The sequence below is a fragment of the Centroberyx affinis genome, unplaced genomic scaffold, assembly GCF_046629955.1.
Source record: "Centroberyx affinis isolate AG114_WGS23_722 - 3 ecotype Tasmania unplaced genomic scaffold, CSIRO-AGI_Caff_v1 ptg002728l_1, whole genome shotgun sequence".
Taxonomy (NCBI): domain Eukaryota; kingdom Metazoa; phylum Chordata; class Actinopteri; order Beryciformes; family Berycidae; genus Centroberyx; species Centroberyx affinis.
The window spans coordinates 189602-210961 of NW_027280896.1; the positions used below are offsets into that span (position 1 = coordinate 189602).

General features: G+C 43.9%; 1 protein-coding gene across 1 annotated transcript in view; it reads right to left on the reverse strand.

Moving 5' to 3' along the window:
• Positions 1 to 21360, reverse strand: part of LOC139657649 (protein TASOR-like) — a 55761-nt gene that overhangs the window by 21263 nt on the left and 13138 nt on the right. The window contains exons 7-20 of the mRNA XM_071535548.1: positions 18962 to 19092; positions 18460 to 18508; positions 17927 to 18021; positions 16035 to 16138; positions 15305 to 15408; positions 13909 to 13981; positions 13221 to 13295; positions 12752 to 12933; positions 11497 to 11769; positions 10559 to 10745; positions 8949 to 9077; positions 8277 to 8431; positions 7273 to 7462; positions 6238 to 6498 (exon numbers count right to left, since the gene is read on the reverse strand). Coding sequence (XP_071391649.1) covers positions 6238 to 6498; positions 7273 to 7462; positions 8277 to 8431; positions 8949 to 9077; positions 10559 to 10745; positions 11497 to 11769; positions 12752 to 12933; positions 13221 to 13295; positions 13909 to 13981; positions 15305 to 15408; positions 16035 to 16138; positions 17927 to 18021; positions 18460 to 18508; positions 18962 to 19092 — 2008 coding nt within the window. The remainder of the gene's footprint in view (positions 1 to 6237; positions 6499 to 7272; positions 7463 to 8276; positions 8432 to 8948; positions 9078 to 10558; positions 10746 to 11496; positions 11770 to 12751; positions 12934 to 13220; positions 13296 to 13908; positions 13982 to 15304; positions 15409 to 16034; positions 16139 to 17926; positions 18022 to 18459; positions 18509 to 18961; positions 19093 to 21360) is intronic.

Sequence of the window (21360 nt, forward strand, 5' to 3'; positions counted from 1 at the left end):
GATATAGCAGCTTAAATGGAAATAAACCTACAGGTGTGGATCCAAACAGGAATCACATTCAAATCCAACAGGTGTCAAGTAGGGCTGGGCGATATGGACCAAAAATCATATCTCGGTATTGTTAGGCTGAATGGCGATACACAATATATATCTCGGTATTTTCTACCAAGTGGGCTAAATGTTCAGTTGTAAGTAGGGCTGGGCAATATGGACAAAATCAAATATCACAATATTTTTGACCAAATACCTCGATATCGATATTGCGACAATATTGTAGGGATGACTACTGGTGCTTTGACAAAATATTTACACAATGAGATTTTTGATAAATCATAAAATCATCAGTAATGTGGATATAATGACTAAGTGGGTAAAGGCAAATAATAGAGCCAGAATTAGAATCATGTTTACTTACTGAGAGCTGTACTGCAATGCTGTATGTATCATACTCCTCTCATCTTATCTCAAATCTTCTCATCTCACCTAATTTCTTCTAAAATCTTCTTTTCATTTTACCTCATCTCCTCTCAAATCCCGTCATCTCATCTAATCTCCTATCATCTCACCTCATCTCTGCTCAAATCCTCTCATCTCATTGCATCTCATGTCATCTCCTCTCATCTCTATTCTGGCCAAATCCTATCATCTCAGCTAATCCCCTGTCATCTCACCTCATAACCACTAAAATCCTCATCTCATCTCATCTCATCTCATCTCACCTCATCTCTAAACCCTTAATTTCAAATCCTTTCATCTGATCTGACTTCATCTATCCTTATCTAGCTAGAACAGCTAGAACAGTCTGGTAAGTTCAGAAAATGACATCACTTTACTGTAATGCAGCCTTTAAAACCAGGAAAAGACACTTATGCCATATCACGATATTACGATATCCAAGATCTAAGACAATATCTAGTCTCATATCACAATATCAATATAATATCGATATATTGCCCAGCCCTAGTGTCAAGCAGCTCAGATAGTATCACACTTGCCAACAACAAGCATGTAATTCTTGATATGTTGTGGCCTATTTGGCTCTATGAGACAAAACACAAAAGCCTAATACAGCTTGCTGGTTACTTAAAGCTATGCATCCAGCTCCCATTGCAAAACTGTTCTCCCTTAAAGCAATATTCCACTTAGTTTCAACATGGGGGTTATTTGGCTCTTGACCGCCATGAAAACCAGAACATAAACTACCAGAAAAACCAAGATCAGATGCAGCTGGACGAGTTCGTAGCGTTCAGATTTTTACTTCCCATTCATTTGAATGAAAACTGACATTGAACACGTGAGAAGCATCCTATGCACTCATGTGGGGTTATTCCCCATCTCTGACCCCCTTTCCTGTGTGTCGGGGACTGGGGTTTGTCTTTTGCAGGCTCTTCATAGGGTATGAAGTACAGGTTGCAGTTAGTTATCCCTTCTTCCGAGACTATACCAGCCTTCAGTTTATACAGCACCTTGATCTGTGCGGAGCAGGGCGGATTTCTGGTCATAACACAATCTGCGCTGGTCTGGCCGCTTCCAGGCCTCAGGACTGGTTCTTGGGCTACTTCTAGTACCACAATTTTGCAGTGTTCGACCACTAGCCACTTTTGTTAGTGGCCTGCTATTTCTGTCATCCAGTATTGTTGCCCATCATCTGAGCATACAATTTTCCCAGGACGGGTTACACCAGAGTCCACTTATTCCAGTCTAGATCTTGGGAATCAACATACCTGCTCCCAGGGATGGGACGGATAGGACCAGGTTGTTTTTGTCCCCTGCTGTGTCCGGGAACAGGGCATCCCTTCCTGGACCTGCGAGTACCAGTAGATACGGCTCGGGTCTAACGAGCCCCCTTCTCTTGGCTCTCGCCAGTCCTGGGACTGGATAGTTGCCCAACATCTGGTGCTTCCACCCAGAATAGGTGTTTGCTGCCAGATGCACAAGACTTCCTCTCCAATTGGCAGGGCCACCTATGGCTCCTGCTTCTGGTTTTTCTGCAACGGCGTATTCTCTGGCTGAGAGTCCCACCGCGGTGGGGCTTCTACGCGCCATTTGTGAGTATTGGAGCACCCTAGTCCCGTCCTTTTCGGCTTCCATACAGGCTAAACAGCTTTGCAACTTCCATCCATTGAAGTGCAAGAGCATCTGCCCTCATTGCCTGGGCGGCCTGTATACACCTTGATCCAGAGTTGGCTGCCCAGGTCAAGCCTGCAGCGGCTGCAGACCATGGGGTCTCCTGCCTCCATAGGCCCCAATTCCCAGGGTTGGCGGGCAGCATTAGGGAGCGTCCTTCCGGGACTTTACAGGGTTTTTTCCCACCTTCTCCTTGCCACCGCACCACTGCTACTGGTGTGAAGCACACCATGCAGCTGCCTTGGAGCCATGGTCCCCACTGTACTGGGGTTCTGGAGTCGTGTGCTGCATACCCTTCTCTGGATACATACCCTTCGCCTGTTGTAGACACCTCCCTATTTGGTGGGGGCTACCGGGGCCCCTCGCCAGGACTATGCAACCTGCTTGGTTGGCCATGTGCAGTAAATCAGGTACTTTCGCTGCCATCTTGACTATTTTGGTCTTATTTGGGATATATGAACAGAGCCAAATTTATCTGTTTCAGCTGTTCTACCCCCCAGTCACCCTGGCTTCCCCTTCAACCTTGGCTTTCATGGGTCCTTCCTCGCTATGGGTCTCTCTCCTCTGAACCCAGACCAGGTCCCCGACTTGAAAAGGGTTTGGAGAAGACACGTCAGTAGAGGCCTTAGGAACTCCAGCGGGGGTTCGATTAAGGTCGTAGTGCATTCGAACCAGTGAACCTGGTTCGTCCCACCCTTTATCTGGTTGGATTTTTAGGATCCAATCTTTGACCACCCTTACTGCCCTTCCTGCCATTCCATTTGTTCCTGGTTTATAGGGTACTGACCAAATAACTTGAACACCCACTTCCATGAGCAACCCCTGAACGGTGGCATTCTTGAAATGAGTACCATTGTCCACTCTTATGCATTTCATGGTTGTGTGAGATGACAGGAAGCTCCCTAGACAGTTAGCCATTGCTTTCCCTGTAGCTTGTCCTAATGGATATACCATTATTTCGAAGTTTCCATTATCTACTACAACTAGAAAATATCTTGATTTTTCCTGGTGTGTAGTCTGCCTTTTTAAATCCTCCTGCTCTAGCACAACCAGCGCAGGATTTCCTGACCTTGGATGCAATTTTGCTTGCTTTGCCTATGCAAATGTTATTGCTCTTTAGCCAGACACTCAGGGGTCTCACCCCGATGTGCCCAGACCTTTATGTACCTGAAGCACCACCTTTCCCGCATCATCATGGAATACTATGGTGACGCCATTCTTAAGCCATTAAGTTGGCCATACTACCATACTACCACTACCACGAACATTTGGGCTGTTTTTGTATACTTAATAAGCACCGACCATCCTAGGGCTTTCCCTTCCCTGCCGAAGGCAGTTTTGGCTGTGGATTCCTGGGCCAGGGGTACTGACCAAAATCCATTCGCTAGGTTAATACATTGAACTTTTTATTGGGCAATGTTTGTACTGTTGTGGACACATTGATGAGGCTTCTGGCGTCAGACACTGTTCTGTTGTTTAGTCCAATTAGGTTATGAACCATTCTTCATCTCCCATCGGGTTTCTTTACACCTTGGATGGGGCTGTTGGTGGATTCTGGACTGGAGCCAGGACTAAATCCGAGAGTTCATGTATAATTTTTCCTAATTCTTCCACACTCTCTGGTTTGAGCTTCCTTGGAGGGATTCCCGTGGGCCCATCTTTTGTCTTTTATTTGGGCCCATCTTTTAATTTCCCACAATCATTTTTAAACTAGATAATTTAGCTTGTAATAGGATTGTCTTAAGGCGCTCTTTATCCTTTAGGTCTGATACAGCTATTTTCTGGTCTATCAGGGCCGAATTGTCCATTTCTTTCATCCACCTCACTCTCTCACAGTGGCTTAGTGCTTTTAATAAGACAAGAGGGATTTCTCCATCCAGTGCGTTTCTACCTTTCCATGTGCCAGGGGGGTCTGAGCGAGCCCTTTGGGGCGTTTTTTCGCACTCCTTTTTCCTCTTCTGCCTTTCGTGTCTTGCCCTAGCATCATACATAAGGAGCTCTTGGACCACTTGGTCTTGCTCTATGAACATCATTCTTGTGGCTACTTCTATGCCATCTTTCACTCCTGATAAGACTTTCCTCATCAAGTTTCGGGCTCTTGGGCCTGCTTTGCCTTTCATCCATTCATAGGCGGTGGCTGCTGTCATGTTCCTATTACTGATCCCTCTTATGTTAGCATCCACTAGGGCTTGCTCTCCGTCTTCCCCTGGTGCCATTACCAGCCCTTCTATTACTTGTAGGGCGGTTTGGCCAGGAAGTATAGGGATTCCAGTGGCTTTTGTTAGCCAAACACCGGAGCCTGGTGTGCTTAAGGCTGAGTGAGACACGCTCTCCGTTAGCCTTTCACAGTACTCAACTAAGTGCTCTTGTCCCTTCTGCAAGGGGCTAGGCTATCGAGGAGTTTAATGTCCTTTATGAAGTTCTGGGCCGTTCCCCTATTAGGGCCTGTCCGAGGATGTATCAGGCTGCATCTGGATGCTACCGCCTGCTTGCCCAAGACAGTCATGTTGGGCATGCAGAATGGGAAGTAAAAATCTGAACGCTACAGACTCGTCCAGCTGCATCTGATCTTGATGAGTAGTTTATATTCTGGTTTTCATGATGGTAAAGTGCCAAATAACCCCTAAGTTAAAACTAAGTGGAATATTGCTTTAAATGTTTCCATAGTGTGAGGACACATTCATCAGTCAAGTCCTGTATACTGGGTTCATCATAGCTATCACCAATGAACTCTGGGATTGACAGGCCTAGATACAGGCAAAAAACAACAGCCAATCTTGAAAAGGGGAGATGTTTGAATGACATCACCAATAAACAGAAAATCAACAATGGCAAATAAACAATGGAAAAACAGTTCATCGGGAAAGGGGGAGGGTCTGACATCAATCAATAGGATACTCACTCCTCAATCTGGTGAGCCACCTCTCATGTCAATGCGAAACCGGGATCAATAGAACCAGCACAAAATGTTTTACATTTGTGGGACGGATCGTCAGACCGACCAATACTAGCTGCTGGACGCAGCTAAAAAAAACCCACTTACTGTCAATTTCAAAACGGCACTAGTCCAGATTTTGCTGTAAAGCTGCAGCGTCTTCTCAGTGTAAACAGGAAGTGTTGCTGCAGTTGAGTAGAGCGTCTCATTCCCATTAACTGAAACGCTGTAGATTCTCCCTGTTTGTCCAAATTAAATTCTGCTGGTGAGGAAATCTTCTCCGCTCCCTCCTCCCTCATTTACGTTACTAAATTTCGTCATCCAAACTTTCAAAAAGCTGTTATCGCTTCCTGTCAGCTGCGGCCGCAATAGTGTGAAATGCATAGTGCAGCTTTAAAGGATGGAAATATTACAAGAGCAAGTGACACGCACCAATCTGTGTTTGGTCGAGGGAAAGACAAATCTGATTTCAATGTTTATCGATCAGTGAATGTGATTTCTTTAACACTGGAACACAGTGTAATGTGCGGAAATGCATGTCGGATTTCCCACAGGTTGAGTGTTTAGGATTAATGACTTGTCCTTAGCTACAGTGCGAGTGTTGTGTGCAGTGGAATCCCGCAGGTGATCAGAGTGCTGAGCAGTGTTAGAACTCTCCCATTAAAAAATATCAAGTCACTGTTAACAAATCCCATTACTAACACAGAAGAGTTTCACTTTTGTTTTCACAGCAGGTGACTGTGTTGGATTAGGTACAGTGCTGCTGGTCTGTGCATCGCCAAATGACATGATGTGATGTGACATCAGGCGTTAGAGATTGATTTATAGCAATTTCTATACACTGACCAACTTTAGATTTTGTGGCGGTGCCACAGATGAGCCTCTGTATGGGAAACACTGACTGATGTCTGAGATGTCACTTAAGATACAATGTTTGACGGACAGACGGACCGCCTCAGTAATACAGAGAACTGGAGAACAAAGTGATGAAAATTGGCTTCGGGCAGCATGGATGTACTGACACAGAGGGGTAGATGGGTAACCTCTACCCCTCTGTCTCAATACATCCATATCAGTGGTGAAAGCCAAAACTGAGGGTGGCATTACAGTCTAAAATTTGAACAGATGGAACAAGCCACAAGACCCTGAGACCAAGCTGCTGTTGCCACGGTTACCTGCAGACTCCCATGGGGCCACGGGGGTTAATTGCTCCTTGTTAGCCAGGCCGTGGTCCTCGTTAACAGGGCTGAGCTCATTAGGCTCCGGGGAGGGGCACTGGGAGGGGGAGGGAGGAGGGCTGGGCTCAGGGGACGGGGTGGGGCTCCTCCCGCTGGGGCTGGTCGTCGCGGTGACGCCCGTTGCCATAGTGACGTGCAGGAAGCGAGGGTCCTGGGGGATGTCTCTCTCTCTCTGGCTGTACCTCTCTGAACGCAGACCTGCAGGAAGAGTTTGAGTTTACAGACAACTTTGACAACTTTTTTCAGTTTACATTCTGGTAATTTCTTCCAATGAGGTCAGCAGTACAATTCCTAGATCAGCAACATTACAAGGTTCAGAGGTCACAGTACAGTCAACAGATGAACAAATATTACTGTGAACCCAGAATGATCATGGAAGAGAAGAAGAGAAATAAAAGCTGAGGAGGAAAGGTAGAAGGGACTGTGGGGGACACCAGATCTCAGGGTTCCTACATCATTTCTTACACCTTTGTTTTTCCTGAATGTGAAAAAAAGATGTTTTGTGTTCAGTATGATGTACAGATTCAAATCATTGCAAATGTCTAATATCAGTCACTTTTTCACTGATGACTACAGTTTTGACTAAGCTCTGACTAAGGATAAAGTGGGAAAAAAGTCTGCAAGCGACTCTTTGTTCAGAATATTACATTACTCATCTTTGACCAGAATATTTCATTTTAAAAAATTACAATTAAATTAATTTTTCAGGGCGTCCCAGTGGCTCAGCTGGTAGAGTGCATGGGAAAACTGTAAAACAAAACTAGCAGCATGCGCTCTACCAGTCTGTGTTGGGCAAAGATGAGTATTTCTAAAATGCAATCATCTGAACAAAGAGTCGCCTGCAAACTTTTTCAAGAATGAATTGTCAGCAGTAAAACTGCAGGATAAATACATGAAGGACTTCTGCAATGGCATTTAATTTAAATGATACTTCTTGGTGTAGATGCTGAAGAGTCAGGCAGGCAGACGGACCTGTGATGGGAATGAGCACCCATGGGATCTCCCCCTCCCCCTCCCCCTCCTCGTCTCCTCCTGCTGTCCTCCCCAGGGTCCCCACTCCTCCTCCTCCTCCTCCGGCTGCTGCTCCTCGGGGAGCTGGCTCCCCGCTGTGGGAGCCGGGGCTGAATCCCTCCAAACTGCTGATGCTGCCCGCCGCCTGCTCCTACACACACACACACACACACACACACACACACACACACACACACACACAGTGTATGTCAACCTTACTTGTTCCATTTAAAGTGTATGTCAGGGTTAGAAAGTCTTCATGTTAACATTGTTGTCGATCAATACCAATGACTCAGCAATTACTTGGCCATTTTCTAGCTTTAAAAACTCATTTTCCCACAGTGTTTGGGAACAGCAGCCTCGTCCTCAGGCCAAAAAAATCAAGAGGTGTGACCAAGTCAACTTTGCTAGAGTCCCTCGCCAGTCTCAAGTTTGAGGCACAAGTCTCAAGTCAAGTCCCAAGTCTAAATGTAGAACATCAAGTCCAGTATCAATTTAATATCTTAAAGAAAACTAAATATCTAGGACTTTTCAATGCAATATGGTTTTAATAGGATAAAAACTTGGTAAGAGCATCATGAGTTTGATTTCTATAATCAGTTTCAACTTCAATAAATTCAATCATTCCATACAAATTCAGAAAACAGAATTTAAATTCAGTCGTCCGCTGGAACAAATCTCATCACTTTCAATCTAAGTCATTTACACAAACACAAGATCTCAAGTCAAGACTTTAGAAACCTTTTCAAGTCATCAGAGTACAAGTCAGAGTCAAGTCCCAAGTCACCAGAACCCAAGTCAAGTCTCAAGTCTTCTCTTCATGCATCAAGTCAAGTCTCAAGCAGTTAAAACTGTGACTCAAGCCCAAGTCATGTGACTCGAGTCGAGGGCAGGGGGACTGTAATGCTCACAAACACGGACACAAACATCTCCTGAAAATGTAACAGTTTGATTGACAGCCGTACCTCCAGCTCCTCCTGCTTCCTCAGGTCGATGTCACAGTTGGTGGGCAGGCCCAGCTTGGTGGCCAGCCTATCAAACGGCCAGGATTCACTTTGCCCATCCTCCTGCTCCTCAGGCAGGCTGTGATTGGCCGTTCCCATGGCAACCTGGTTGAGGTCTTGTCATCAAGCAGAGAAATGTCTTTTACAAATATTAATTTTAAAGATGTTTTTCATTACCTTTATAGATACAGAGTTTTAATAGAATTATTAGAGCTGGTGGATATGGTTGAAATCAATATCACAATAATCATAAGGACTTTTTTTCGATATCAATATATATCACAATATGGCTCACGTATGTAAAATCACGTTAAATAATCAAATGAATATTCATTCCATTGAACTGAATGTAAATTTTAGATGTGATGTCAAGCAAAACTGACATTTTCAAATAATATTCCTTAAAATGTTTCACACCTACAGTATTTTGTCAGAGTTTTTACATAAAATGTGTTTGTCCTCATCAGTTCAGACAGCAGGATTGTGAGTCACATCACAAAATCACCATCTCATCACCATATAATATACCATATGAAAGACCATAAACCAGAATATTGAATTATCGGCCAGCTCTAATATTATTTCTAATGATTTCATGATCTCCGACGAGAAGCTCAGTCTGTATCCAGTCACCTGTCAGCAGGCTGAGAAGTTTGGCGGCTGCCTCCGATCCGTCCTTCCTCAGATCCACGTCCTTCAAACCCACCGAGCCAATCATAGACGAGAGAGAGCACAGGGAGGCGGGGCCTTGGTTGCCCTCAGCTGAGAGACAGAAGGAGAGAAGAAGATTGCAGGATCAACGACTAAACGAGTCAAGGATCTCTCTGCAAACAGGGAAGAGACACTGCTGACTGTCCTGTGTGCTGCTGAACAGCAGTGAAGCTCAGATGTGAGAGAAACTCAAACTCAGAACAAAATCTCTCATGCTCACTTCTAGAGCTGCAACGATTAATTGATTAGTTGTCAACTATTAAATTAATCGGCAACTATTTTGATAATCGATTCGAGTAATTTTTTAAGAAAAATAAGTCAAAATTCTGCGATTCCAGCTTCTTAAATGTGAATATCTTCTGGTTTCTTTCCTCCTCTATGACAGTAAACTGAATATCTTTGGGTTGTGGACAAAACAAGACATTTGAGGACGTCATCTTGGGCTTTGGGAAACACTGATCCACATTTTTCACCATTTTCTGACATTTTACAGACCGAACAACTAATCGATTAATCGAGAAAATAATCCACAGATTAATCGACAATGAAAATAATCGTTAGTTGCAGCCCTACTCACTTCCTGTTAGGCTTTGGGTCGATATCGTGACATTTCAGGAATATCGCGGTATTTTCTGCTGCATCGAATATCAAAGCTTCCCAGATCCCTACAACTTTTATTGAAAGAATACAGGACCGTACGTAACGAGTGCCTGCTAGCTAGCTATGTTAGCTCATCCGAAGACTGTAACGTCATGAAAGGCAAAACCGAAGCAGAGAAAAAGGACAGGATTGACCATTATATAGCCTAGATGCAATCGCTCAGAATTAGGGCTGAAAGGATTGGTCGACCTGACTGACCGGCAGACTCCTCAGTCAGCAGAGGTGTTGACAGAAAGCGTCCTCCTCCTGCTCCTCAAAGACCGGAGAGCTCAATAAAGCTTTGAATTTTGAGCTGCTTGATTCATTTGTATTTTGTCATGACTAATGTACAGGGTTCCCACACCTTCTTAAACATCACATTCAAGGACTTTTCACGGACTTTCCAGGCCCAGTTCCCTCAAATTCAAGGACCCAACACGGCATAGTTTGAGACACGGATCAAGGTTAATTACTGTTACAACAGAGAATATTCCACTTCAATCCCGTCACACTTTCTCCAGGCAGGTGGAGGTGAAACCAGGAGCACAGACAGCAGGAGACACACATGCAGACAGCAGAACGAGGCCTACTTACTAACGTTAACTAAAAAAATATCAAAAGAACTTCAATTTCTATGCTTGCACAAAATATATAAATTCAAGCACTTTCAATGACCCATGTCTATTTATGTCTATTTTCAAAAACTTTCAAGGCCTTGATTTTTTTTTTCTCAAATTCACAAACTTTCAAGGATTTCAAGGACCTGTGGGGACCTTGAATGTTACTAAGAAAATAATCGTTACATTAATCAACCAAGTCACTCAGCGGGGGGTTGGATGTGTTTGTGTCACTCCTTCCTGTCGCCCCCAGCCTCCCCCCCCCCCCCCGCTCACCTCGTCCCTCCTCCTGCGACGCTCTCCTCAGGTACTTCAGCGTCCTCTCTGCCATCTCCTGCTCCTGCTTCCTCTTCCTCCCTCGCGCCTCCTGCCCTCCTCCTCCTCCTCCTCCTCCTCCCTCCTTCCCCACCTCCCTCTCAGCGTTCCTCTTACAGGCCAGAACCAGGTCGATCAGCTGCTGCGCCTGAACGACAAACAAACTCAGGTCCGAGCTTCAGGAAGAGGCTGCCCTGTTGTCCTGAGCCATGTGTCAGTATGTGCTGTGCTAGCATGACAAAAGGTGCTAATTATGAATAACTGACTTGCTATGCTGATGTGTGGCGGTCATGAGTATGAATATTCAATATCAGTGAAAATGTCTTTATCAGTCTGAGTATTTTCACTGATGTTTACGGTTTTGACTAATCTCTAACTAAGGACATAGTGGGGAAAAAAGTCTGCAGGCGACTCGTTGTCCAGACTGTTTTTAAAAATTTTAATTTTAAAAATACTCATCTTTGACCAGAGCATTTCAATTTTAAAAATGTCATTTTTAATTTGTCAAGACAACTTAATTTTAGAATATTTAATTTTTAAAAAATACTCATCTTTATCCAGAGTATAGAATTTGAAAAATGAAATACTTTTGGTCAAACATAAATATTTTTTAAACAGTCATCTTTGCCCGGTTTTCATTTTTCTTTTTTCTTTATGCAGACAAAAATAATCATATTTGCCCAGGCTATTAAATTTCAGAAATATTAATCTTTAACAAAACTATTTCATTTTTTAAATAGTATTCTTTTTTCATTTCTAAATATAGTCATCTTTGTCCGGACAATTAAATTTAAAATCATGTTTGTCCAGAGTACTTCATTGTTTTAAATAGCCATCTTTGACCAGACGATTCCATATTTAAAGAATATGCCGCCTTGTTTTTAACGTGAGGCGTTCACCTTCTGGTTGCCGGCCGGCTCGTCTCCGGCGCCGCTCCTCTCCTTCCTCTGCTCCCCCCGGCCCCTCCCCCCCCGGCCCCGCGGATCCTCGGGGCCGCAGTGCGCCTCCACCATCTGCTTGGCCCGGGCCACCGACAGCAGGTAGAGGGCGGGGCCGTACAGGTAGGAGCGCAGGTAGCCGTCCATGTTGAGCCGGTGGTGTTTGGGAGCAGGGAACAGCTTCCCCCGCTCGTCCAGCTTGGAGTCGTACTCACCCATGGGGTAGAGCCGCACCTGGAGCACACACACACACGCACACACACACGCACACGCACACGCACACACACACACACACACACAAACATTTTAATGCTGCAAAGAAATGATGAATGTGAGCAGCACTAAGCCAATACATGCATAACGCAACAGTGTTATAAGCAGGTACTGTATATATTTGGGATGTGATTTTGTGTGTTGTATAGTTTGTCCATATTTGAAATAAGTGTTTTGTGTAACACTTTCATGTGCCATCCTCTGGGTTCAATGTACCATGCTGAGTACTTTAACATGTTTTGATTATCTTTTTTACCCAGAACAAATTCAAATCAAATCAAATCAAATCAAATAAACGTTAACTTCACTACAGCTTGTAGGTAACGTTTCCTGTAGTTCGTTCTTACTCCTAACGGAGCACACCACAGTTCTGAAGAGGATGGAGAGGACCGGCCAGCAGAGTTTTACTGCCAACTCTACTGCTGCTGCTTTCTCTATTTTCTCTGTGGTTGTTGTTGTAGTAAACCATCAGCTGCCTACGTAGTGTAAAACCCTGCCTTCTCTTCACTGTAACTGGTCGGGTCACAAATATGTGGAAATTTGTGACATTTTCATATAAATAAATGTGCGTTTTGTATCACTGACTGCTCCAACACAGCAGTGATCCAACCTATATCCAGTTCATAAAGCTTTTCCACTGTCTGTGCAGCCAGTGTCAGCTCTTTCCTGCCGCACAGGAAGTGATGAGTTTTACGTTTCCCATTTGTTTGGAATCAACAGAAGAAGAAGAACTGGGTAGTTAGCATGAGCAGCGATAGCCACCATGGCTGAACAGACAGAGAGAAGAGAAACTCAAACTGCATCAACAGAAAATGCAAGCTCCGCCCACACCGTTTGATTGACAGGTGATCTGTGGGAAGAGCAGAGCAGAAACACCACAGCAATGTGGCTGAATCACTGTAGAGGTGGATGGAGGCGCAGCAGCAGAGGGGGCGTGGCTCACCTGGCCCTGGCTCCGCCCGCTCAGGTAGTCGCGGGCCTGCTGCTCCACGCCGGCCGACAGCTCGGCGGGGGGGCTGGCGCGGGCCTTGACCAGCGCGTGGTGCAGCGCCGGGAGGAAGAGGCTCAGCCGAGGCATCGCCGCGCACACAGAGGCATCATGGGAAGAAGCAGCGCATCTGGACGCTACAGGAAGAACAAGAGGAAAACCACTGCTATCTATACTTGTATTACAGCAGTATACATTTCAGAATTTATATCTGTGTCGTATATGCATGTTGTATGTATACGTATGTTTAATAAAAATTCTACGCATAAATTCCATTAAAGCTGCAATAAGTGATTTTCCAACCACTGGTCTGTGGTTAGAATGGAACGCTGTATGGATAACTTGAAAAATGTGGTATTGATCCCCCCACCCCCCACCCCACCCCCACCCCACATCCCCTTCACAGCAGTCTGGACCCACTCACTGAATTTGGCCACATCTCTGGTCTCTGGGAAGACAAACAAGGCCTGCAGACATCTCTTCCATCCATCTGTTCTCTCTGGAAATACGTCATCACCAGCACCACCATCAGGTATCATTATTATGCAATGATATATTACTAGTATACTTCGTGCTTCGTGCAAAATTTTAACCATCAATATATATCCGTGTTAAACTGTACTGCCTTGGTCTCATTGGTCTGTAAACCAATGAGTCCAGTAGTACTGTTAATGCTCGTGTTTCTCCACATTAAGACTATGTTTCCCATGTCGGAAGTGATTTCTCCATCTTCCTTTCCCTCCTTCCACCATCTGCTGTCAGAAACTCTGAAAACTTTAGCTCTGGAAGAACAGAACCTCTTCCTGTTTTGTGCCGTAAAGCGATCCAGCAGATTTCCCTCCAGATCCACCAGGCGGAGAAACAATGGAGGATGCAGAGTAGAGGCTGATAGAAGCTGACAGGCTTCTCAGTGATTGCCTTGTTTGTTCTGTGCTAATGTAAAGTACTTATAATGTTCTAATGATTTATTGATGGTAAAATGGTACACAGAGAAACTTTAGAAAGTCTTTTAGAATAATTATTAAACACATCCCATGTTGGAGAATCATACCAGTTTATAAACCATTACTGATATAACTTATCAATGTGTTCCATCTCGTGGTGTGTCATACCAGGGGGCGTGGCCATATGAACACTGGACAGCAGGAAGAGGAAGCCTCTGTCAGCCAGCGGAGTCACCAGAACCTGCAGAGACAAGAGACGACGTCAGGCTGCTGGCACTGAGCTTCTGCTTCTACTGTCACACAGTCTGTCTCCTCTTATAGTTCACATTTGATTTTGTTTGGGAAGTTCAATTACATCTAACATACCTTCAGCTGCAAAGGATGCATTTTGCACTACATGTTTTATTCCTTGCATTTGATCCTAGTTGTGAAGCACTTTGTAAGTTCGGTCAGAGACACTTGCATCAAAGGAGTTTGGACCATTATAGCACTAAAGGTTAATACAGCTGGGCAGCACGGAGGTTCAGTGGTTCGTACTGCCGCCTCACAGCAAGAAGGTCCTGGGTTCGAATCTCGGCCCCGGTCCTTTCTGTGTGGAGTTTGCATGTTCTCCCCGTGTGCTCCGGTTCCCTCCCACAGTCCAAAGACATGCAGGTCAGGTGGATTGAAGACTCCCATGCCTATAGGCATGAGTGTGTTTGAGTAGTATGGTATATGATGTATGTAATCTAGTAAAATTCTGTATATGACATAGTATATGATGTATACTATGTATATGAAATATGTAACCTACATGACATAGTAGATGTACTGTATATGATGTGTATATGTAGTATAGATATATATATAAATGATGTAGTATGTATATGACGTGCTGGATATGATGCTATGTCAAGCCCTTTGAGAGATGCTTGTGATAAAGAGCGATATAAACAAGACTAGACTAGTTGCATTTGGCATCCTCTGCTCTTGAGGCTCCCCAATGAATCCAAGCAGCATGCGAGAGATTCTGCGGGGAGCGCAATAAACCCCCCCGAGGCATAGTAGACATATCTTTAATAATATGAAACCAACATAAAACCAGATATAATTCAGAGATAGCATGCACAAGCATCCTGTGAACAGATAATACAGGAGGAGGATGGGGTGGTGGACGGAATTTGAGCCGGCACATTATAAAGACCGCCTCATTGACTTGTTTGAATGTGATCGGTGATGAGTGTCAGCTTGGATCGGACAGCTGATAGCCAATCGGCCGATAGCGTGCACGACTTCAGTGTTCTGCCTGAACTAAAGTGATGCTCCGTCTTTGTTTTGAAAAGTGCTCTATAAATAAGTTTATCTTTATTTTACTGTCGCACAGTTCATCTTGCTGGCACTCGAGATGAGGACCTGATTTGACCTGTAAGCAGAGTATCAGTCCTGCTTTGTGTCTGTCTTGTTATCCAGGTCAAACTCCGCTGTGTTCTGCTAAATAAAGAGCTGCTCAGTCTAAACACAGCAGTCAGACACGAACAGCCACAACTCATAATAGACTGATCATGTTAAAGTAAGCAGAACCCACCACTCTCTTGGTCTCCAGCTCCTGCAGCAGTCCGGTCACGCCGCTCTCTGTCCGAGTCCTGTCAGTCACCTCCAGAAGACTGCAGTGCTGGCCGTTCTTCACAACTACACACACACACACACACACACACACACACACACACACACACACAGACACACACACACACAGACACACACTCCCATTGGCATTTACATTTTAGTTATTAGGTGCTGCTCTTATCCAGAGTCTTCCACTGAGGTCAACAGCAGAGTAAAGCTCTAACTCCTTGATCATCAACATTATAAGCAACTAAGGAGGTCAAAGGTCAGAGGTCACTGCCTCCTAAGACTAGGCTTGGGCTTATTAATGGCCGAGAAATTTGATGAAATTTAGAAAAAAAAGAAAAGAAAAACAAACAAGAAAACAAGGAATTTGATAGAATTTAGAAGAAATAAAATACCCCCCAAATAAATAAATAAAAAACTGAAGAAAAAATAAATAAATAATAATACAATACAATAATATTGTATATCACAATATTTTGTCAGGGCAGTATCGCAACATTAAATTTTGGATTTTGCCCAGGCCTACCTAAAACCCTAAAATAATTTCATTAGTCTGGCTTTCAGTGGAGAGTTTTAGTGTCCCATGATGCTCTAAATGTTTCAGAGTCTTTTCCACCCTGACAAGGAGAAGATTCCGGGGGAAACACTGCTTGTATTTTGGAGGTTGGAGGTTCCTTTAACCTCACCTTCATGGCTGCCGGCGTACAGGTTCCAGGAGAACAGGGTGGGGGGGAGCAGCCTGGTCACATGGTCAAGCCTCATCAGCCAACCAACTTCCAGCTTCTCCGGTCTGGAGGAGAGGCGTGGTTGGATTGGAGAATGAACACAGACAGGCAAGACCAATCAAATCAAACGGGATTTAAAGATGCACTAGTTAACTCACGTATCGTTTTCACCGCTGACCGAACCTCAGCCAAAACCAGGTCTGATAATATGTATTACTCAGTATACTATAATCAATAATATAATCAACTTCTAGATTCAATTTGAAGCTAAGAAAATAGGATCTAGGTTCAGAAGTCTGCAGAACACAAGTCAGAAATATAAACTGGACGGATTAAAAGTGGTAGAACAGAAACAAACAACAAACCAAAGAGCCGGGATGAGCGGTTTGTTTCTGCTGAGGAAAACTAACCGATCGTACATGGCCTTACCTAAAGGGTCTATGTGTAATTTCTGGTCCAGTGCTGGCCTCTATTGTTCAGCGTTGTCATGACAACAACACTCTGCCCTCCTCTGCATGAGTGACCACACTTTGGAGGGAATTTACATTAATGTGAAGTTTGCTATATAATATTAATACTAAGGGGCATTTTTTTAGCTGCATGCATTACTAGAATTATTACATAAAATAGACACAAATAAATTATTTTTAATATATTTTATTTAATTTGTTGTAAATTATTCAACATCACCATAGCAACCTATCATCATGTGGTTTGGTTTGTCGTCCCGTTTATCAACACGAAGCAGGTTTCAATCCGTCAATTTTGGGGAAAAATAAGAAAGACGCATTCGTTAGCTGGGCAAGTCAGCATGACTGTGGCTATAGAACCAATCACAATGTTTGTTTACAATAACTTCCGGGTGGAAAACTCCTGCATCACGTACGTACAATTTAATGACGTGGAGCAAACAGGGGCGAGGAACCACTGAGATAAAGAGAAAATGGTTAAGTCTTGTTGTGTATGGGGTGCCGGGTAACGATAAAGAGTGGAGAAGGGTTCGGGTTTTTCAGATTTCCATCTGCGAAGAGCAAACATGCTCAAAGACAGCTCTGGATTCTGGAATTTACCTGTTGGGCCACAGACTAAAGAAAATGACAGCTTGAGTTTACTCAAAACTAGCAGTTAGTCCGACCGGCGGTGAGGTGTGGCTGTTGGGTAGATTTGGTTTATCAAAGACGCTGACACAGCACATAAAATAAGCACAGCAGAAAAGTCAGACAGGTCGGACCACCGTGTTTAACTACGGTTTATATATCTCTAAACGTTACAGTTACGCCTGAAAATGACAACAGAAATACACAAGTTTGCCGATATCTCCGCAATTCAAATCAATCGCCAGTTGTCTACCCGGAAGTGACTGTTGTTGTCAGGGCGACGTCACGGTGATTCGGTCTGTAAATGTTGGTGGTTGTATATTGTTGGAGGAGACGGGCGAGGAGGATGTACGCTCTTCTATACACACAGCTACACCACCAGTCCACAGTCTGGACACCTGACTGAATGTTCTGTGTTTCTCATTCGCTTAAAGCCATTTTGATCTAAAGGCTTTATGCTTAAATGCTTGAAATGAGTTTCTTAGACAAATATAAATAGTGAAGTTGCTCCTATGTATGAATTTCTTTCCAAAGCCTTTGCCTTTCCATCAAGGCAAAGAATCTAAAATATAAGATAGTTTGGATTTGGTCAATGGAAAATACTAAAAATAAATAAAAAAAGCGTGTGTGTCCAAACTTTTGACTGGTGGTGTATAATAACCCATTATAAAACCAGTTGATGTCACAAATGTATGTATTGATGGTACAGTTAAGCTCACAGGGTTTCAACAGCAGAGAGGTTTGGTCAGAACTCACAGTCTGTAGGGAAGGAAGGGAGGAGAGAAGGAGCGGAGGGAGAGATGGAAGAGCAGCTGGTCGCCTTTCACCAGATCTCCTGTCCACACAGTGTACTGAGGCGCTCTGAGAGAGAGAGAGAGACAGAGAGAGAGAGAGAGAGACCAGAGAGAGAGAGGGAGACAGACAGACAGAGAGGAGAGAGAGAGAGAGAGAGAGAGAGAGAGAGAGAGAGAGAGAGAGAGAGAGAGAGAGAGAGAGAGAGAGAGAGAGAGAGAGAGAGAGAGAGAAGAGAGAGAGAGAGAGAGAGAGAGAGAGAGAGAGAGAGAGACAGAGAGACAGTTACACACACAAAAAATGTATTCTGTCAGTGCCAAATATGCACAATTAAAGCTGCAATATGCAACTTACTTACATTATAAAATAAATAAATAAATACATACATATATAAATCAATAAATCAATAAATAAATAAATAAACTAATCAGATATATTCTACATTAGTGAACAGAATTTTATGAAGCAAATGTATGGTTGGTGTGATTACACAAAACACAGGAGCAGTGCTTACCTTTACCTCCCTCTGATGATTGGCTGTTCAACCTGCCAATCAAACAGAACACAGAGTGGACTGGTTAACACTAGATTGAGGTTCTAACTGCCATTAGATTCCCAGTGCCTGGCTTTCACCCAGTCCTACCAAACTGAAGCCTGGTCGGGTCAAAGCACGTCCATCTGGAGTTCTGTAAACTAGCTAGAGTAACTCTCCTGTAGATCTCCTTCACAGGATGTAACACACAACACTATGCATCCATTTTGAAAAACAATTTACCTGAAGTTCAACCAATATCTCTATAATCTAGAGGATGAGCCTTTCCATTGCCTCTCCCTTCCCTGGTCAGTCTGCTGCTCTTCCCATTGGCTTGTTTAATGTGTTAGTCTCTGTATATTTTGTTCATTGTGATTATTCATTGTTTTTGTATGTCTTGCAGCAAAGCCAGAATTTCTCACTGGGGACAACACAGAGTTGAACTTTGACCTTCCGTATCCCCATACCTGAGCGGGGCCAGGGGTTTGCTGGGAAGCGGCGAGTCTTTTCCTTTAAACTGGAAGGAGACGGTGGCGTAGGGACAGACCTGGCGGGGCCGCTGCCGCAACTCGTCGAACGAATACTCATAGAAATATTGCTGAAAAAACAAAATGACAGGAAAAAACAGTGTTTATTCATAGTGTTCTGTTACATCACCACACGGCCATCTTGGTAGGAAAATAACAGGTGATTATGATAAATTAACAGGTGATTACAATCAAGTGACAAACACAGCCAATGAGCTGTGCGTATTCAAGCGCCATATTGGTAGGAAATGCGTGTGACATCATGGGAATACTATGAAGAGCCGTGCTTAGTCTGCTCTGCACAGACCTGCCCCTGCAGCCACACCACGCAACAAGACCACAACCAGTGTCGGCTTCACGAGGGGGCGACTGAAAACTGACTGACTGAAAATCTGAAATCCATTGTAAAGCTTTAGCTTTTACAATGCTGTGACCTAACTCTTTACGTTTTTACGTTGTCGTTTTACGTTTCAAGTTGAGCGGGAATTCAAGTTTTGAAAACTAAAAGTTTGTCATCGCCGGGGGTCGGCTAGTTTAAGTTAGCTAGCTGAATATTTTCATCGCAGCCATGGATTTGAGAAAGCGGTCGACCGGCTCAACAGCAATAAGTTCACGGCCAAGGGTTGACGATGATGTCACTTTTTTTGAGTCGTCGGAGTCGCTGTCACCTGCTACTACTAACATTAGCCCTCCGAGTCTCAATGCTACATCCTGCCGGGCTGACGGTGCTGTTGAGCCTGACAGGACGACCACCGTGGATGATTTAGGAGAAGATGGGCCTAAACAGGTTAGTCTCCACACCTACTCCATGAGCCTGTTTGGAAGTAAGAAGAGATGTTTTCTTGCTGCCTGGTCCGAGAGGAGGGACCGCCTGGAGTACTCCGGAAAAGCGGATGTGGCTTTCTGCTACCCCTGCCGCAAGTTTAGCAGCCAAACTGTTTATTTAAGCCTGTGTAGGCCTAAATAACATTGTTATCGTTTGCATACTGGCCACTGACTGGCGTAATTATTTGGGATATGCAAATCTATGAAAATCCATGCTGGGAGAGTGGCGCCTGGTGCTGCCACCACAACAAGGCTCTAAGTCACTAGCCAGACTCTTCTTCTGTGGTTCCTCGGTGGTGGAACGAGTTACCAAACTCCATTCGATCCGCAGAGTCCCTCTCAATCTTTAAAAAAAAGGCTAAAGACCCAGCTCTTTAGTGAACACCTTCTCACCTAATGGACCGTGTAACCAAAAAAAAACAAAAAACTTTTTATCTGCTTCTATGCACTCTATGCACTGCCTCGTAGCACCTATGTCCTGTTGGACAGGATCTTAGCTTTATGGCTCTTACTCTCGTTGTTCTCTCCTGACTAGATCCTTGCTTGTGTTGTATTAAAATCTCACGTGTACGTCGCTTTGGATAAAAGCGTCTGCCAAATGGGAAATTGTAATTGTAATTGTTCTTTTTATTTAACATTCAGTCCGCAAATACGAACACAGTGAGATTATTTGGATATTTTGTCCGTGTTGTCAATTTGCCATGACCTTGTTATGTGTTACCTTATGTGTGTTTTGAGTAAAACATTTCGGTCAGTGTAAAACGTGCGTGTCCTTGCATTTATTTACACCTAGGTGATTTCTGCTTGTGTTTTTAGTCAGATTATTAGGAAAGCGACGAGAATGCACTATTTTTGTGATTTTTTCTTAAAATTTTCTCCTGGGGAGCATACCACCGAATGGTTTCACTGTGCACGGCTACGTTGTCACTTGCCAGTAATTTGGTGCCCCCCCGCAATAAGCCTCTTGCCCCCCCTGGATATTTGTTCTAGCGCCGACACTGACCACAACCACCACCACAACCGCTTGAAACACTAAAATAACAGGAAGCTGCTTTGTTATTGTCAGTTTTGAAGATGATGGAACTTTCTGAATAAAAAAATATTTTATTCTCCAAGCATGATAAATGAAGAATAAAACCAATTCAGCGTTCTCTTTAATGATACGTGCATGGAGAGAAGAAGATCAGAAGTACTGATACAGTTCTCTGCCCATGAGTTACTTATATGGACCCGGCCACACAAGGCCAAACATTTCCTAGACAAAATGTCTCCTCGATAAGGCAGAATAAAGATGACATCGCTATTACAGGAATAAACAGCAGCGCCTCAAGATCACACCACTGCCTCAGGAATGCATGGCACCTGTCCTTCTAATGATCAAATTACACGTGGACACATGAAGGAAGAAGGCAGTTATTCTAGCCTACACAGAGACATACCATGCAACTTTTTCTCCACAATAAATGTACAGAAATCTGTCAGTTTTTGGTATATTCCTGTACAATTATTCATTG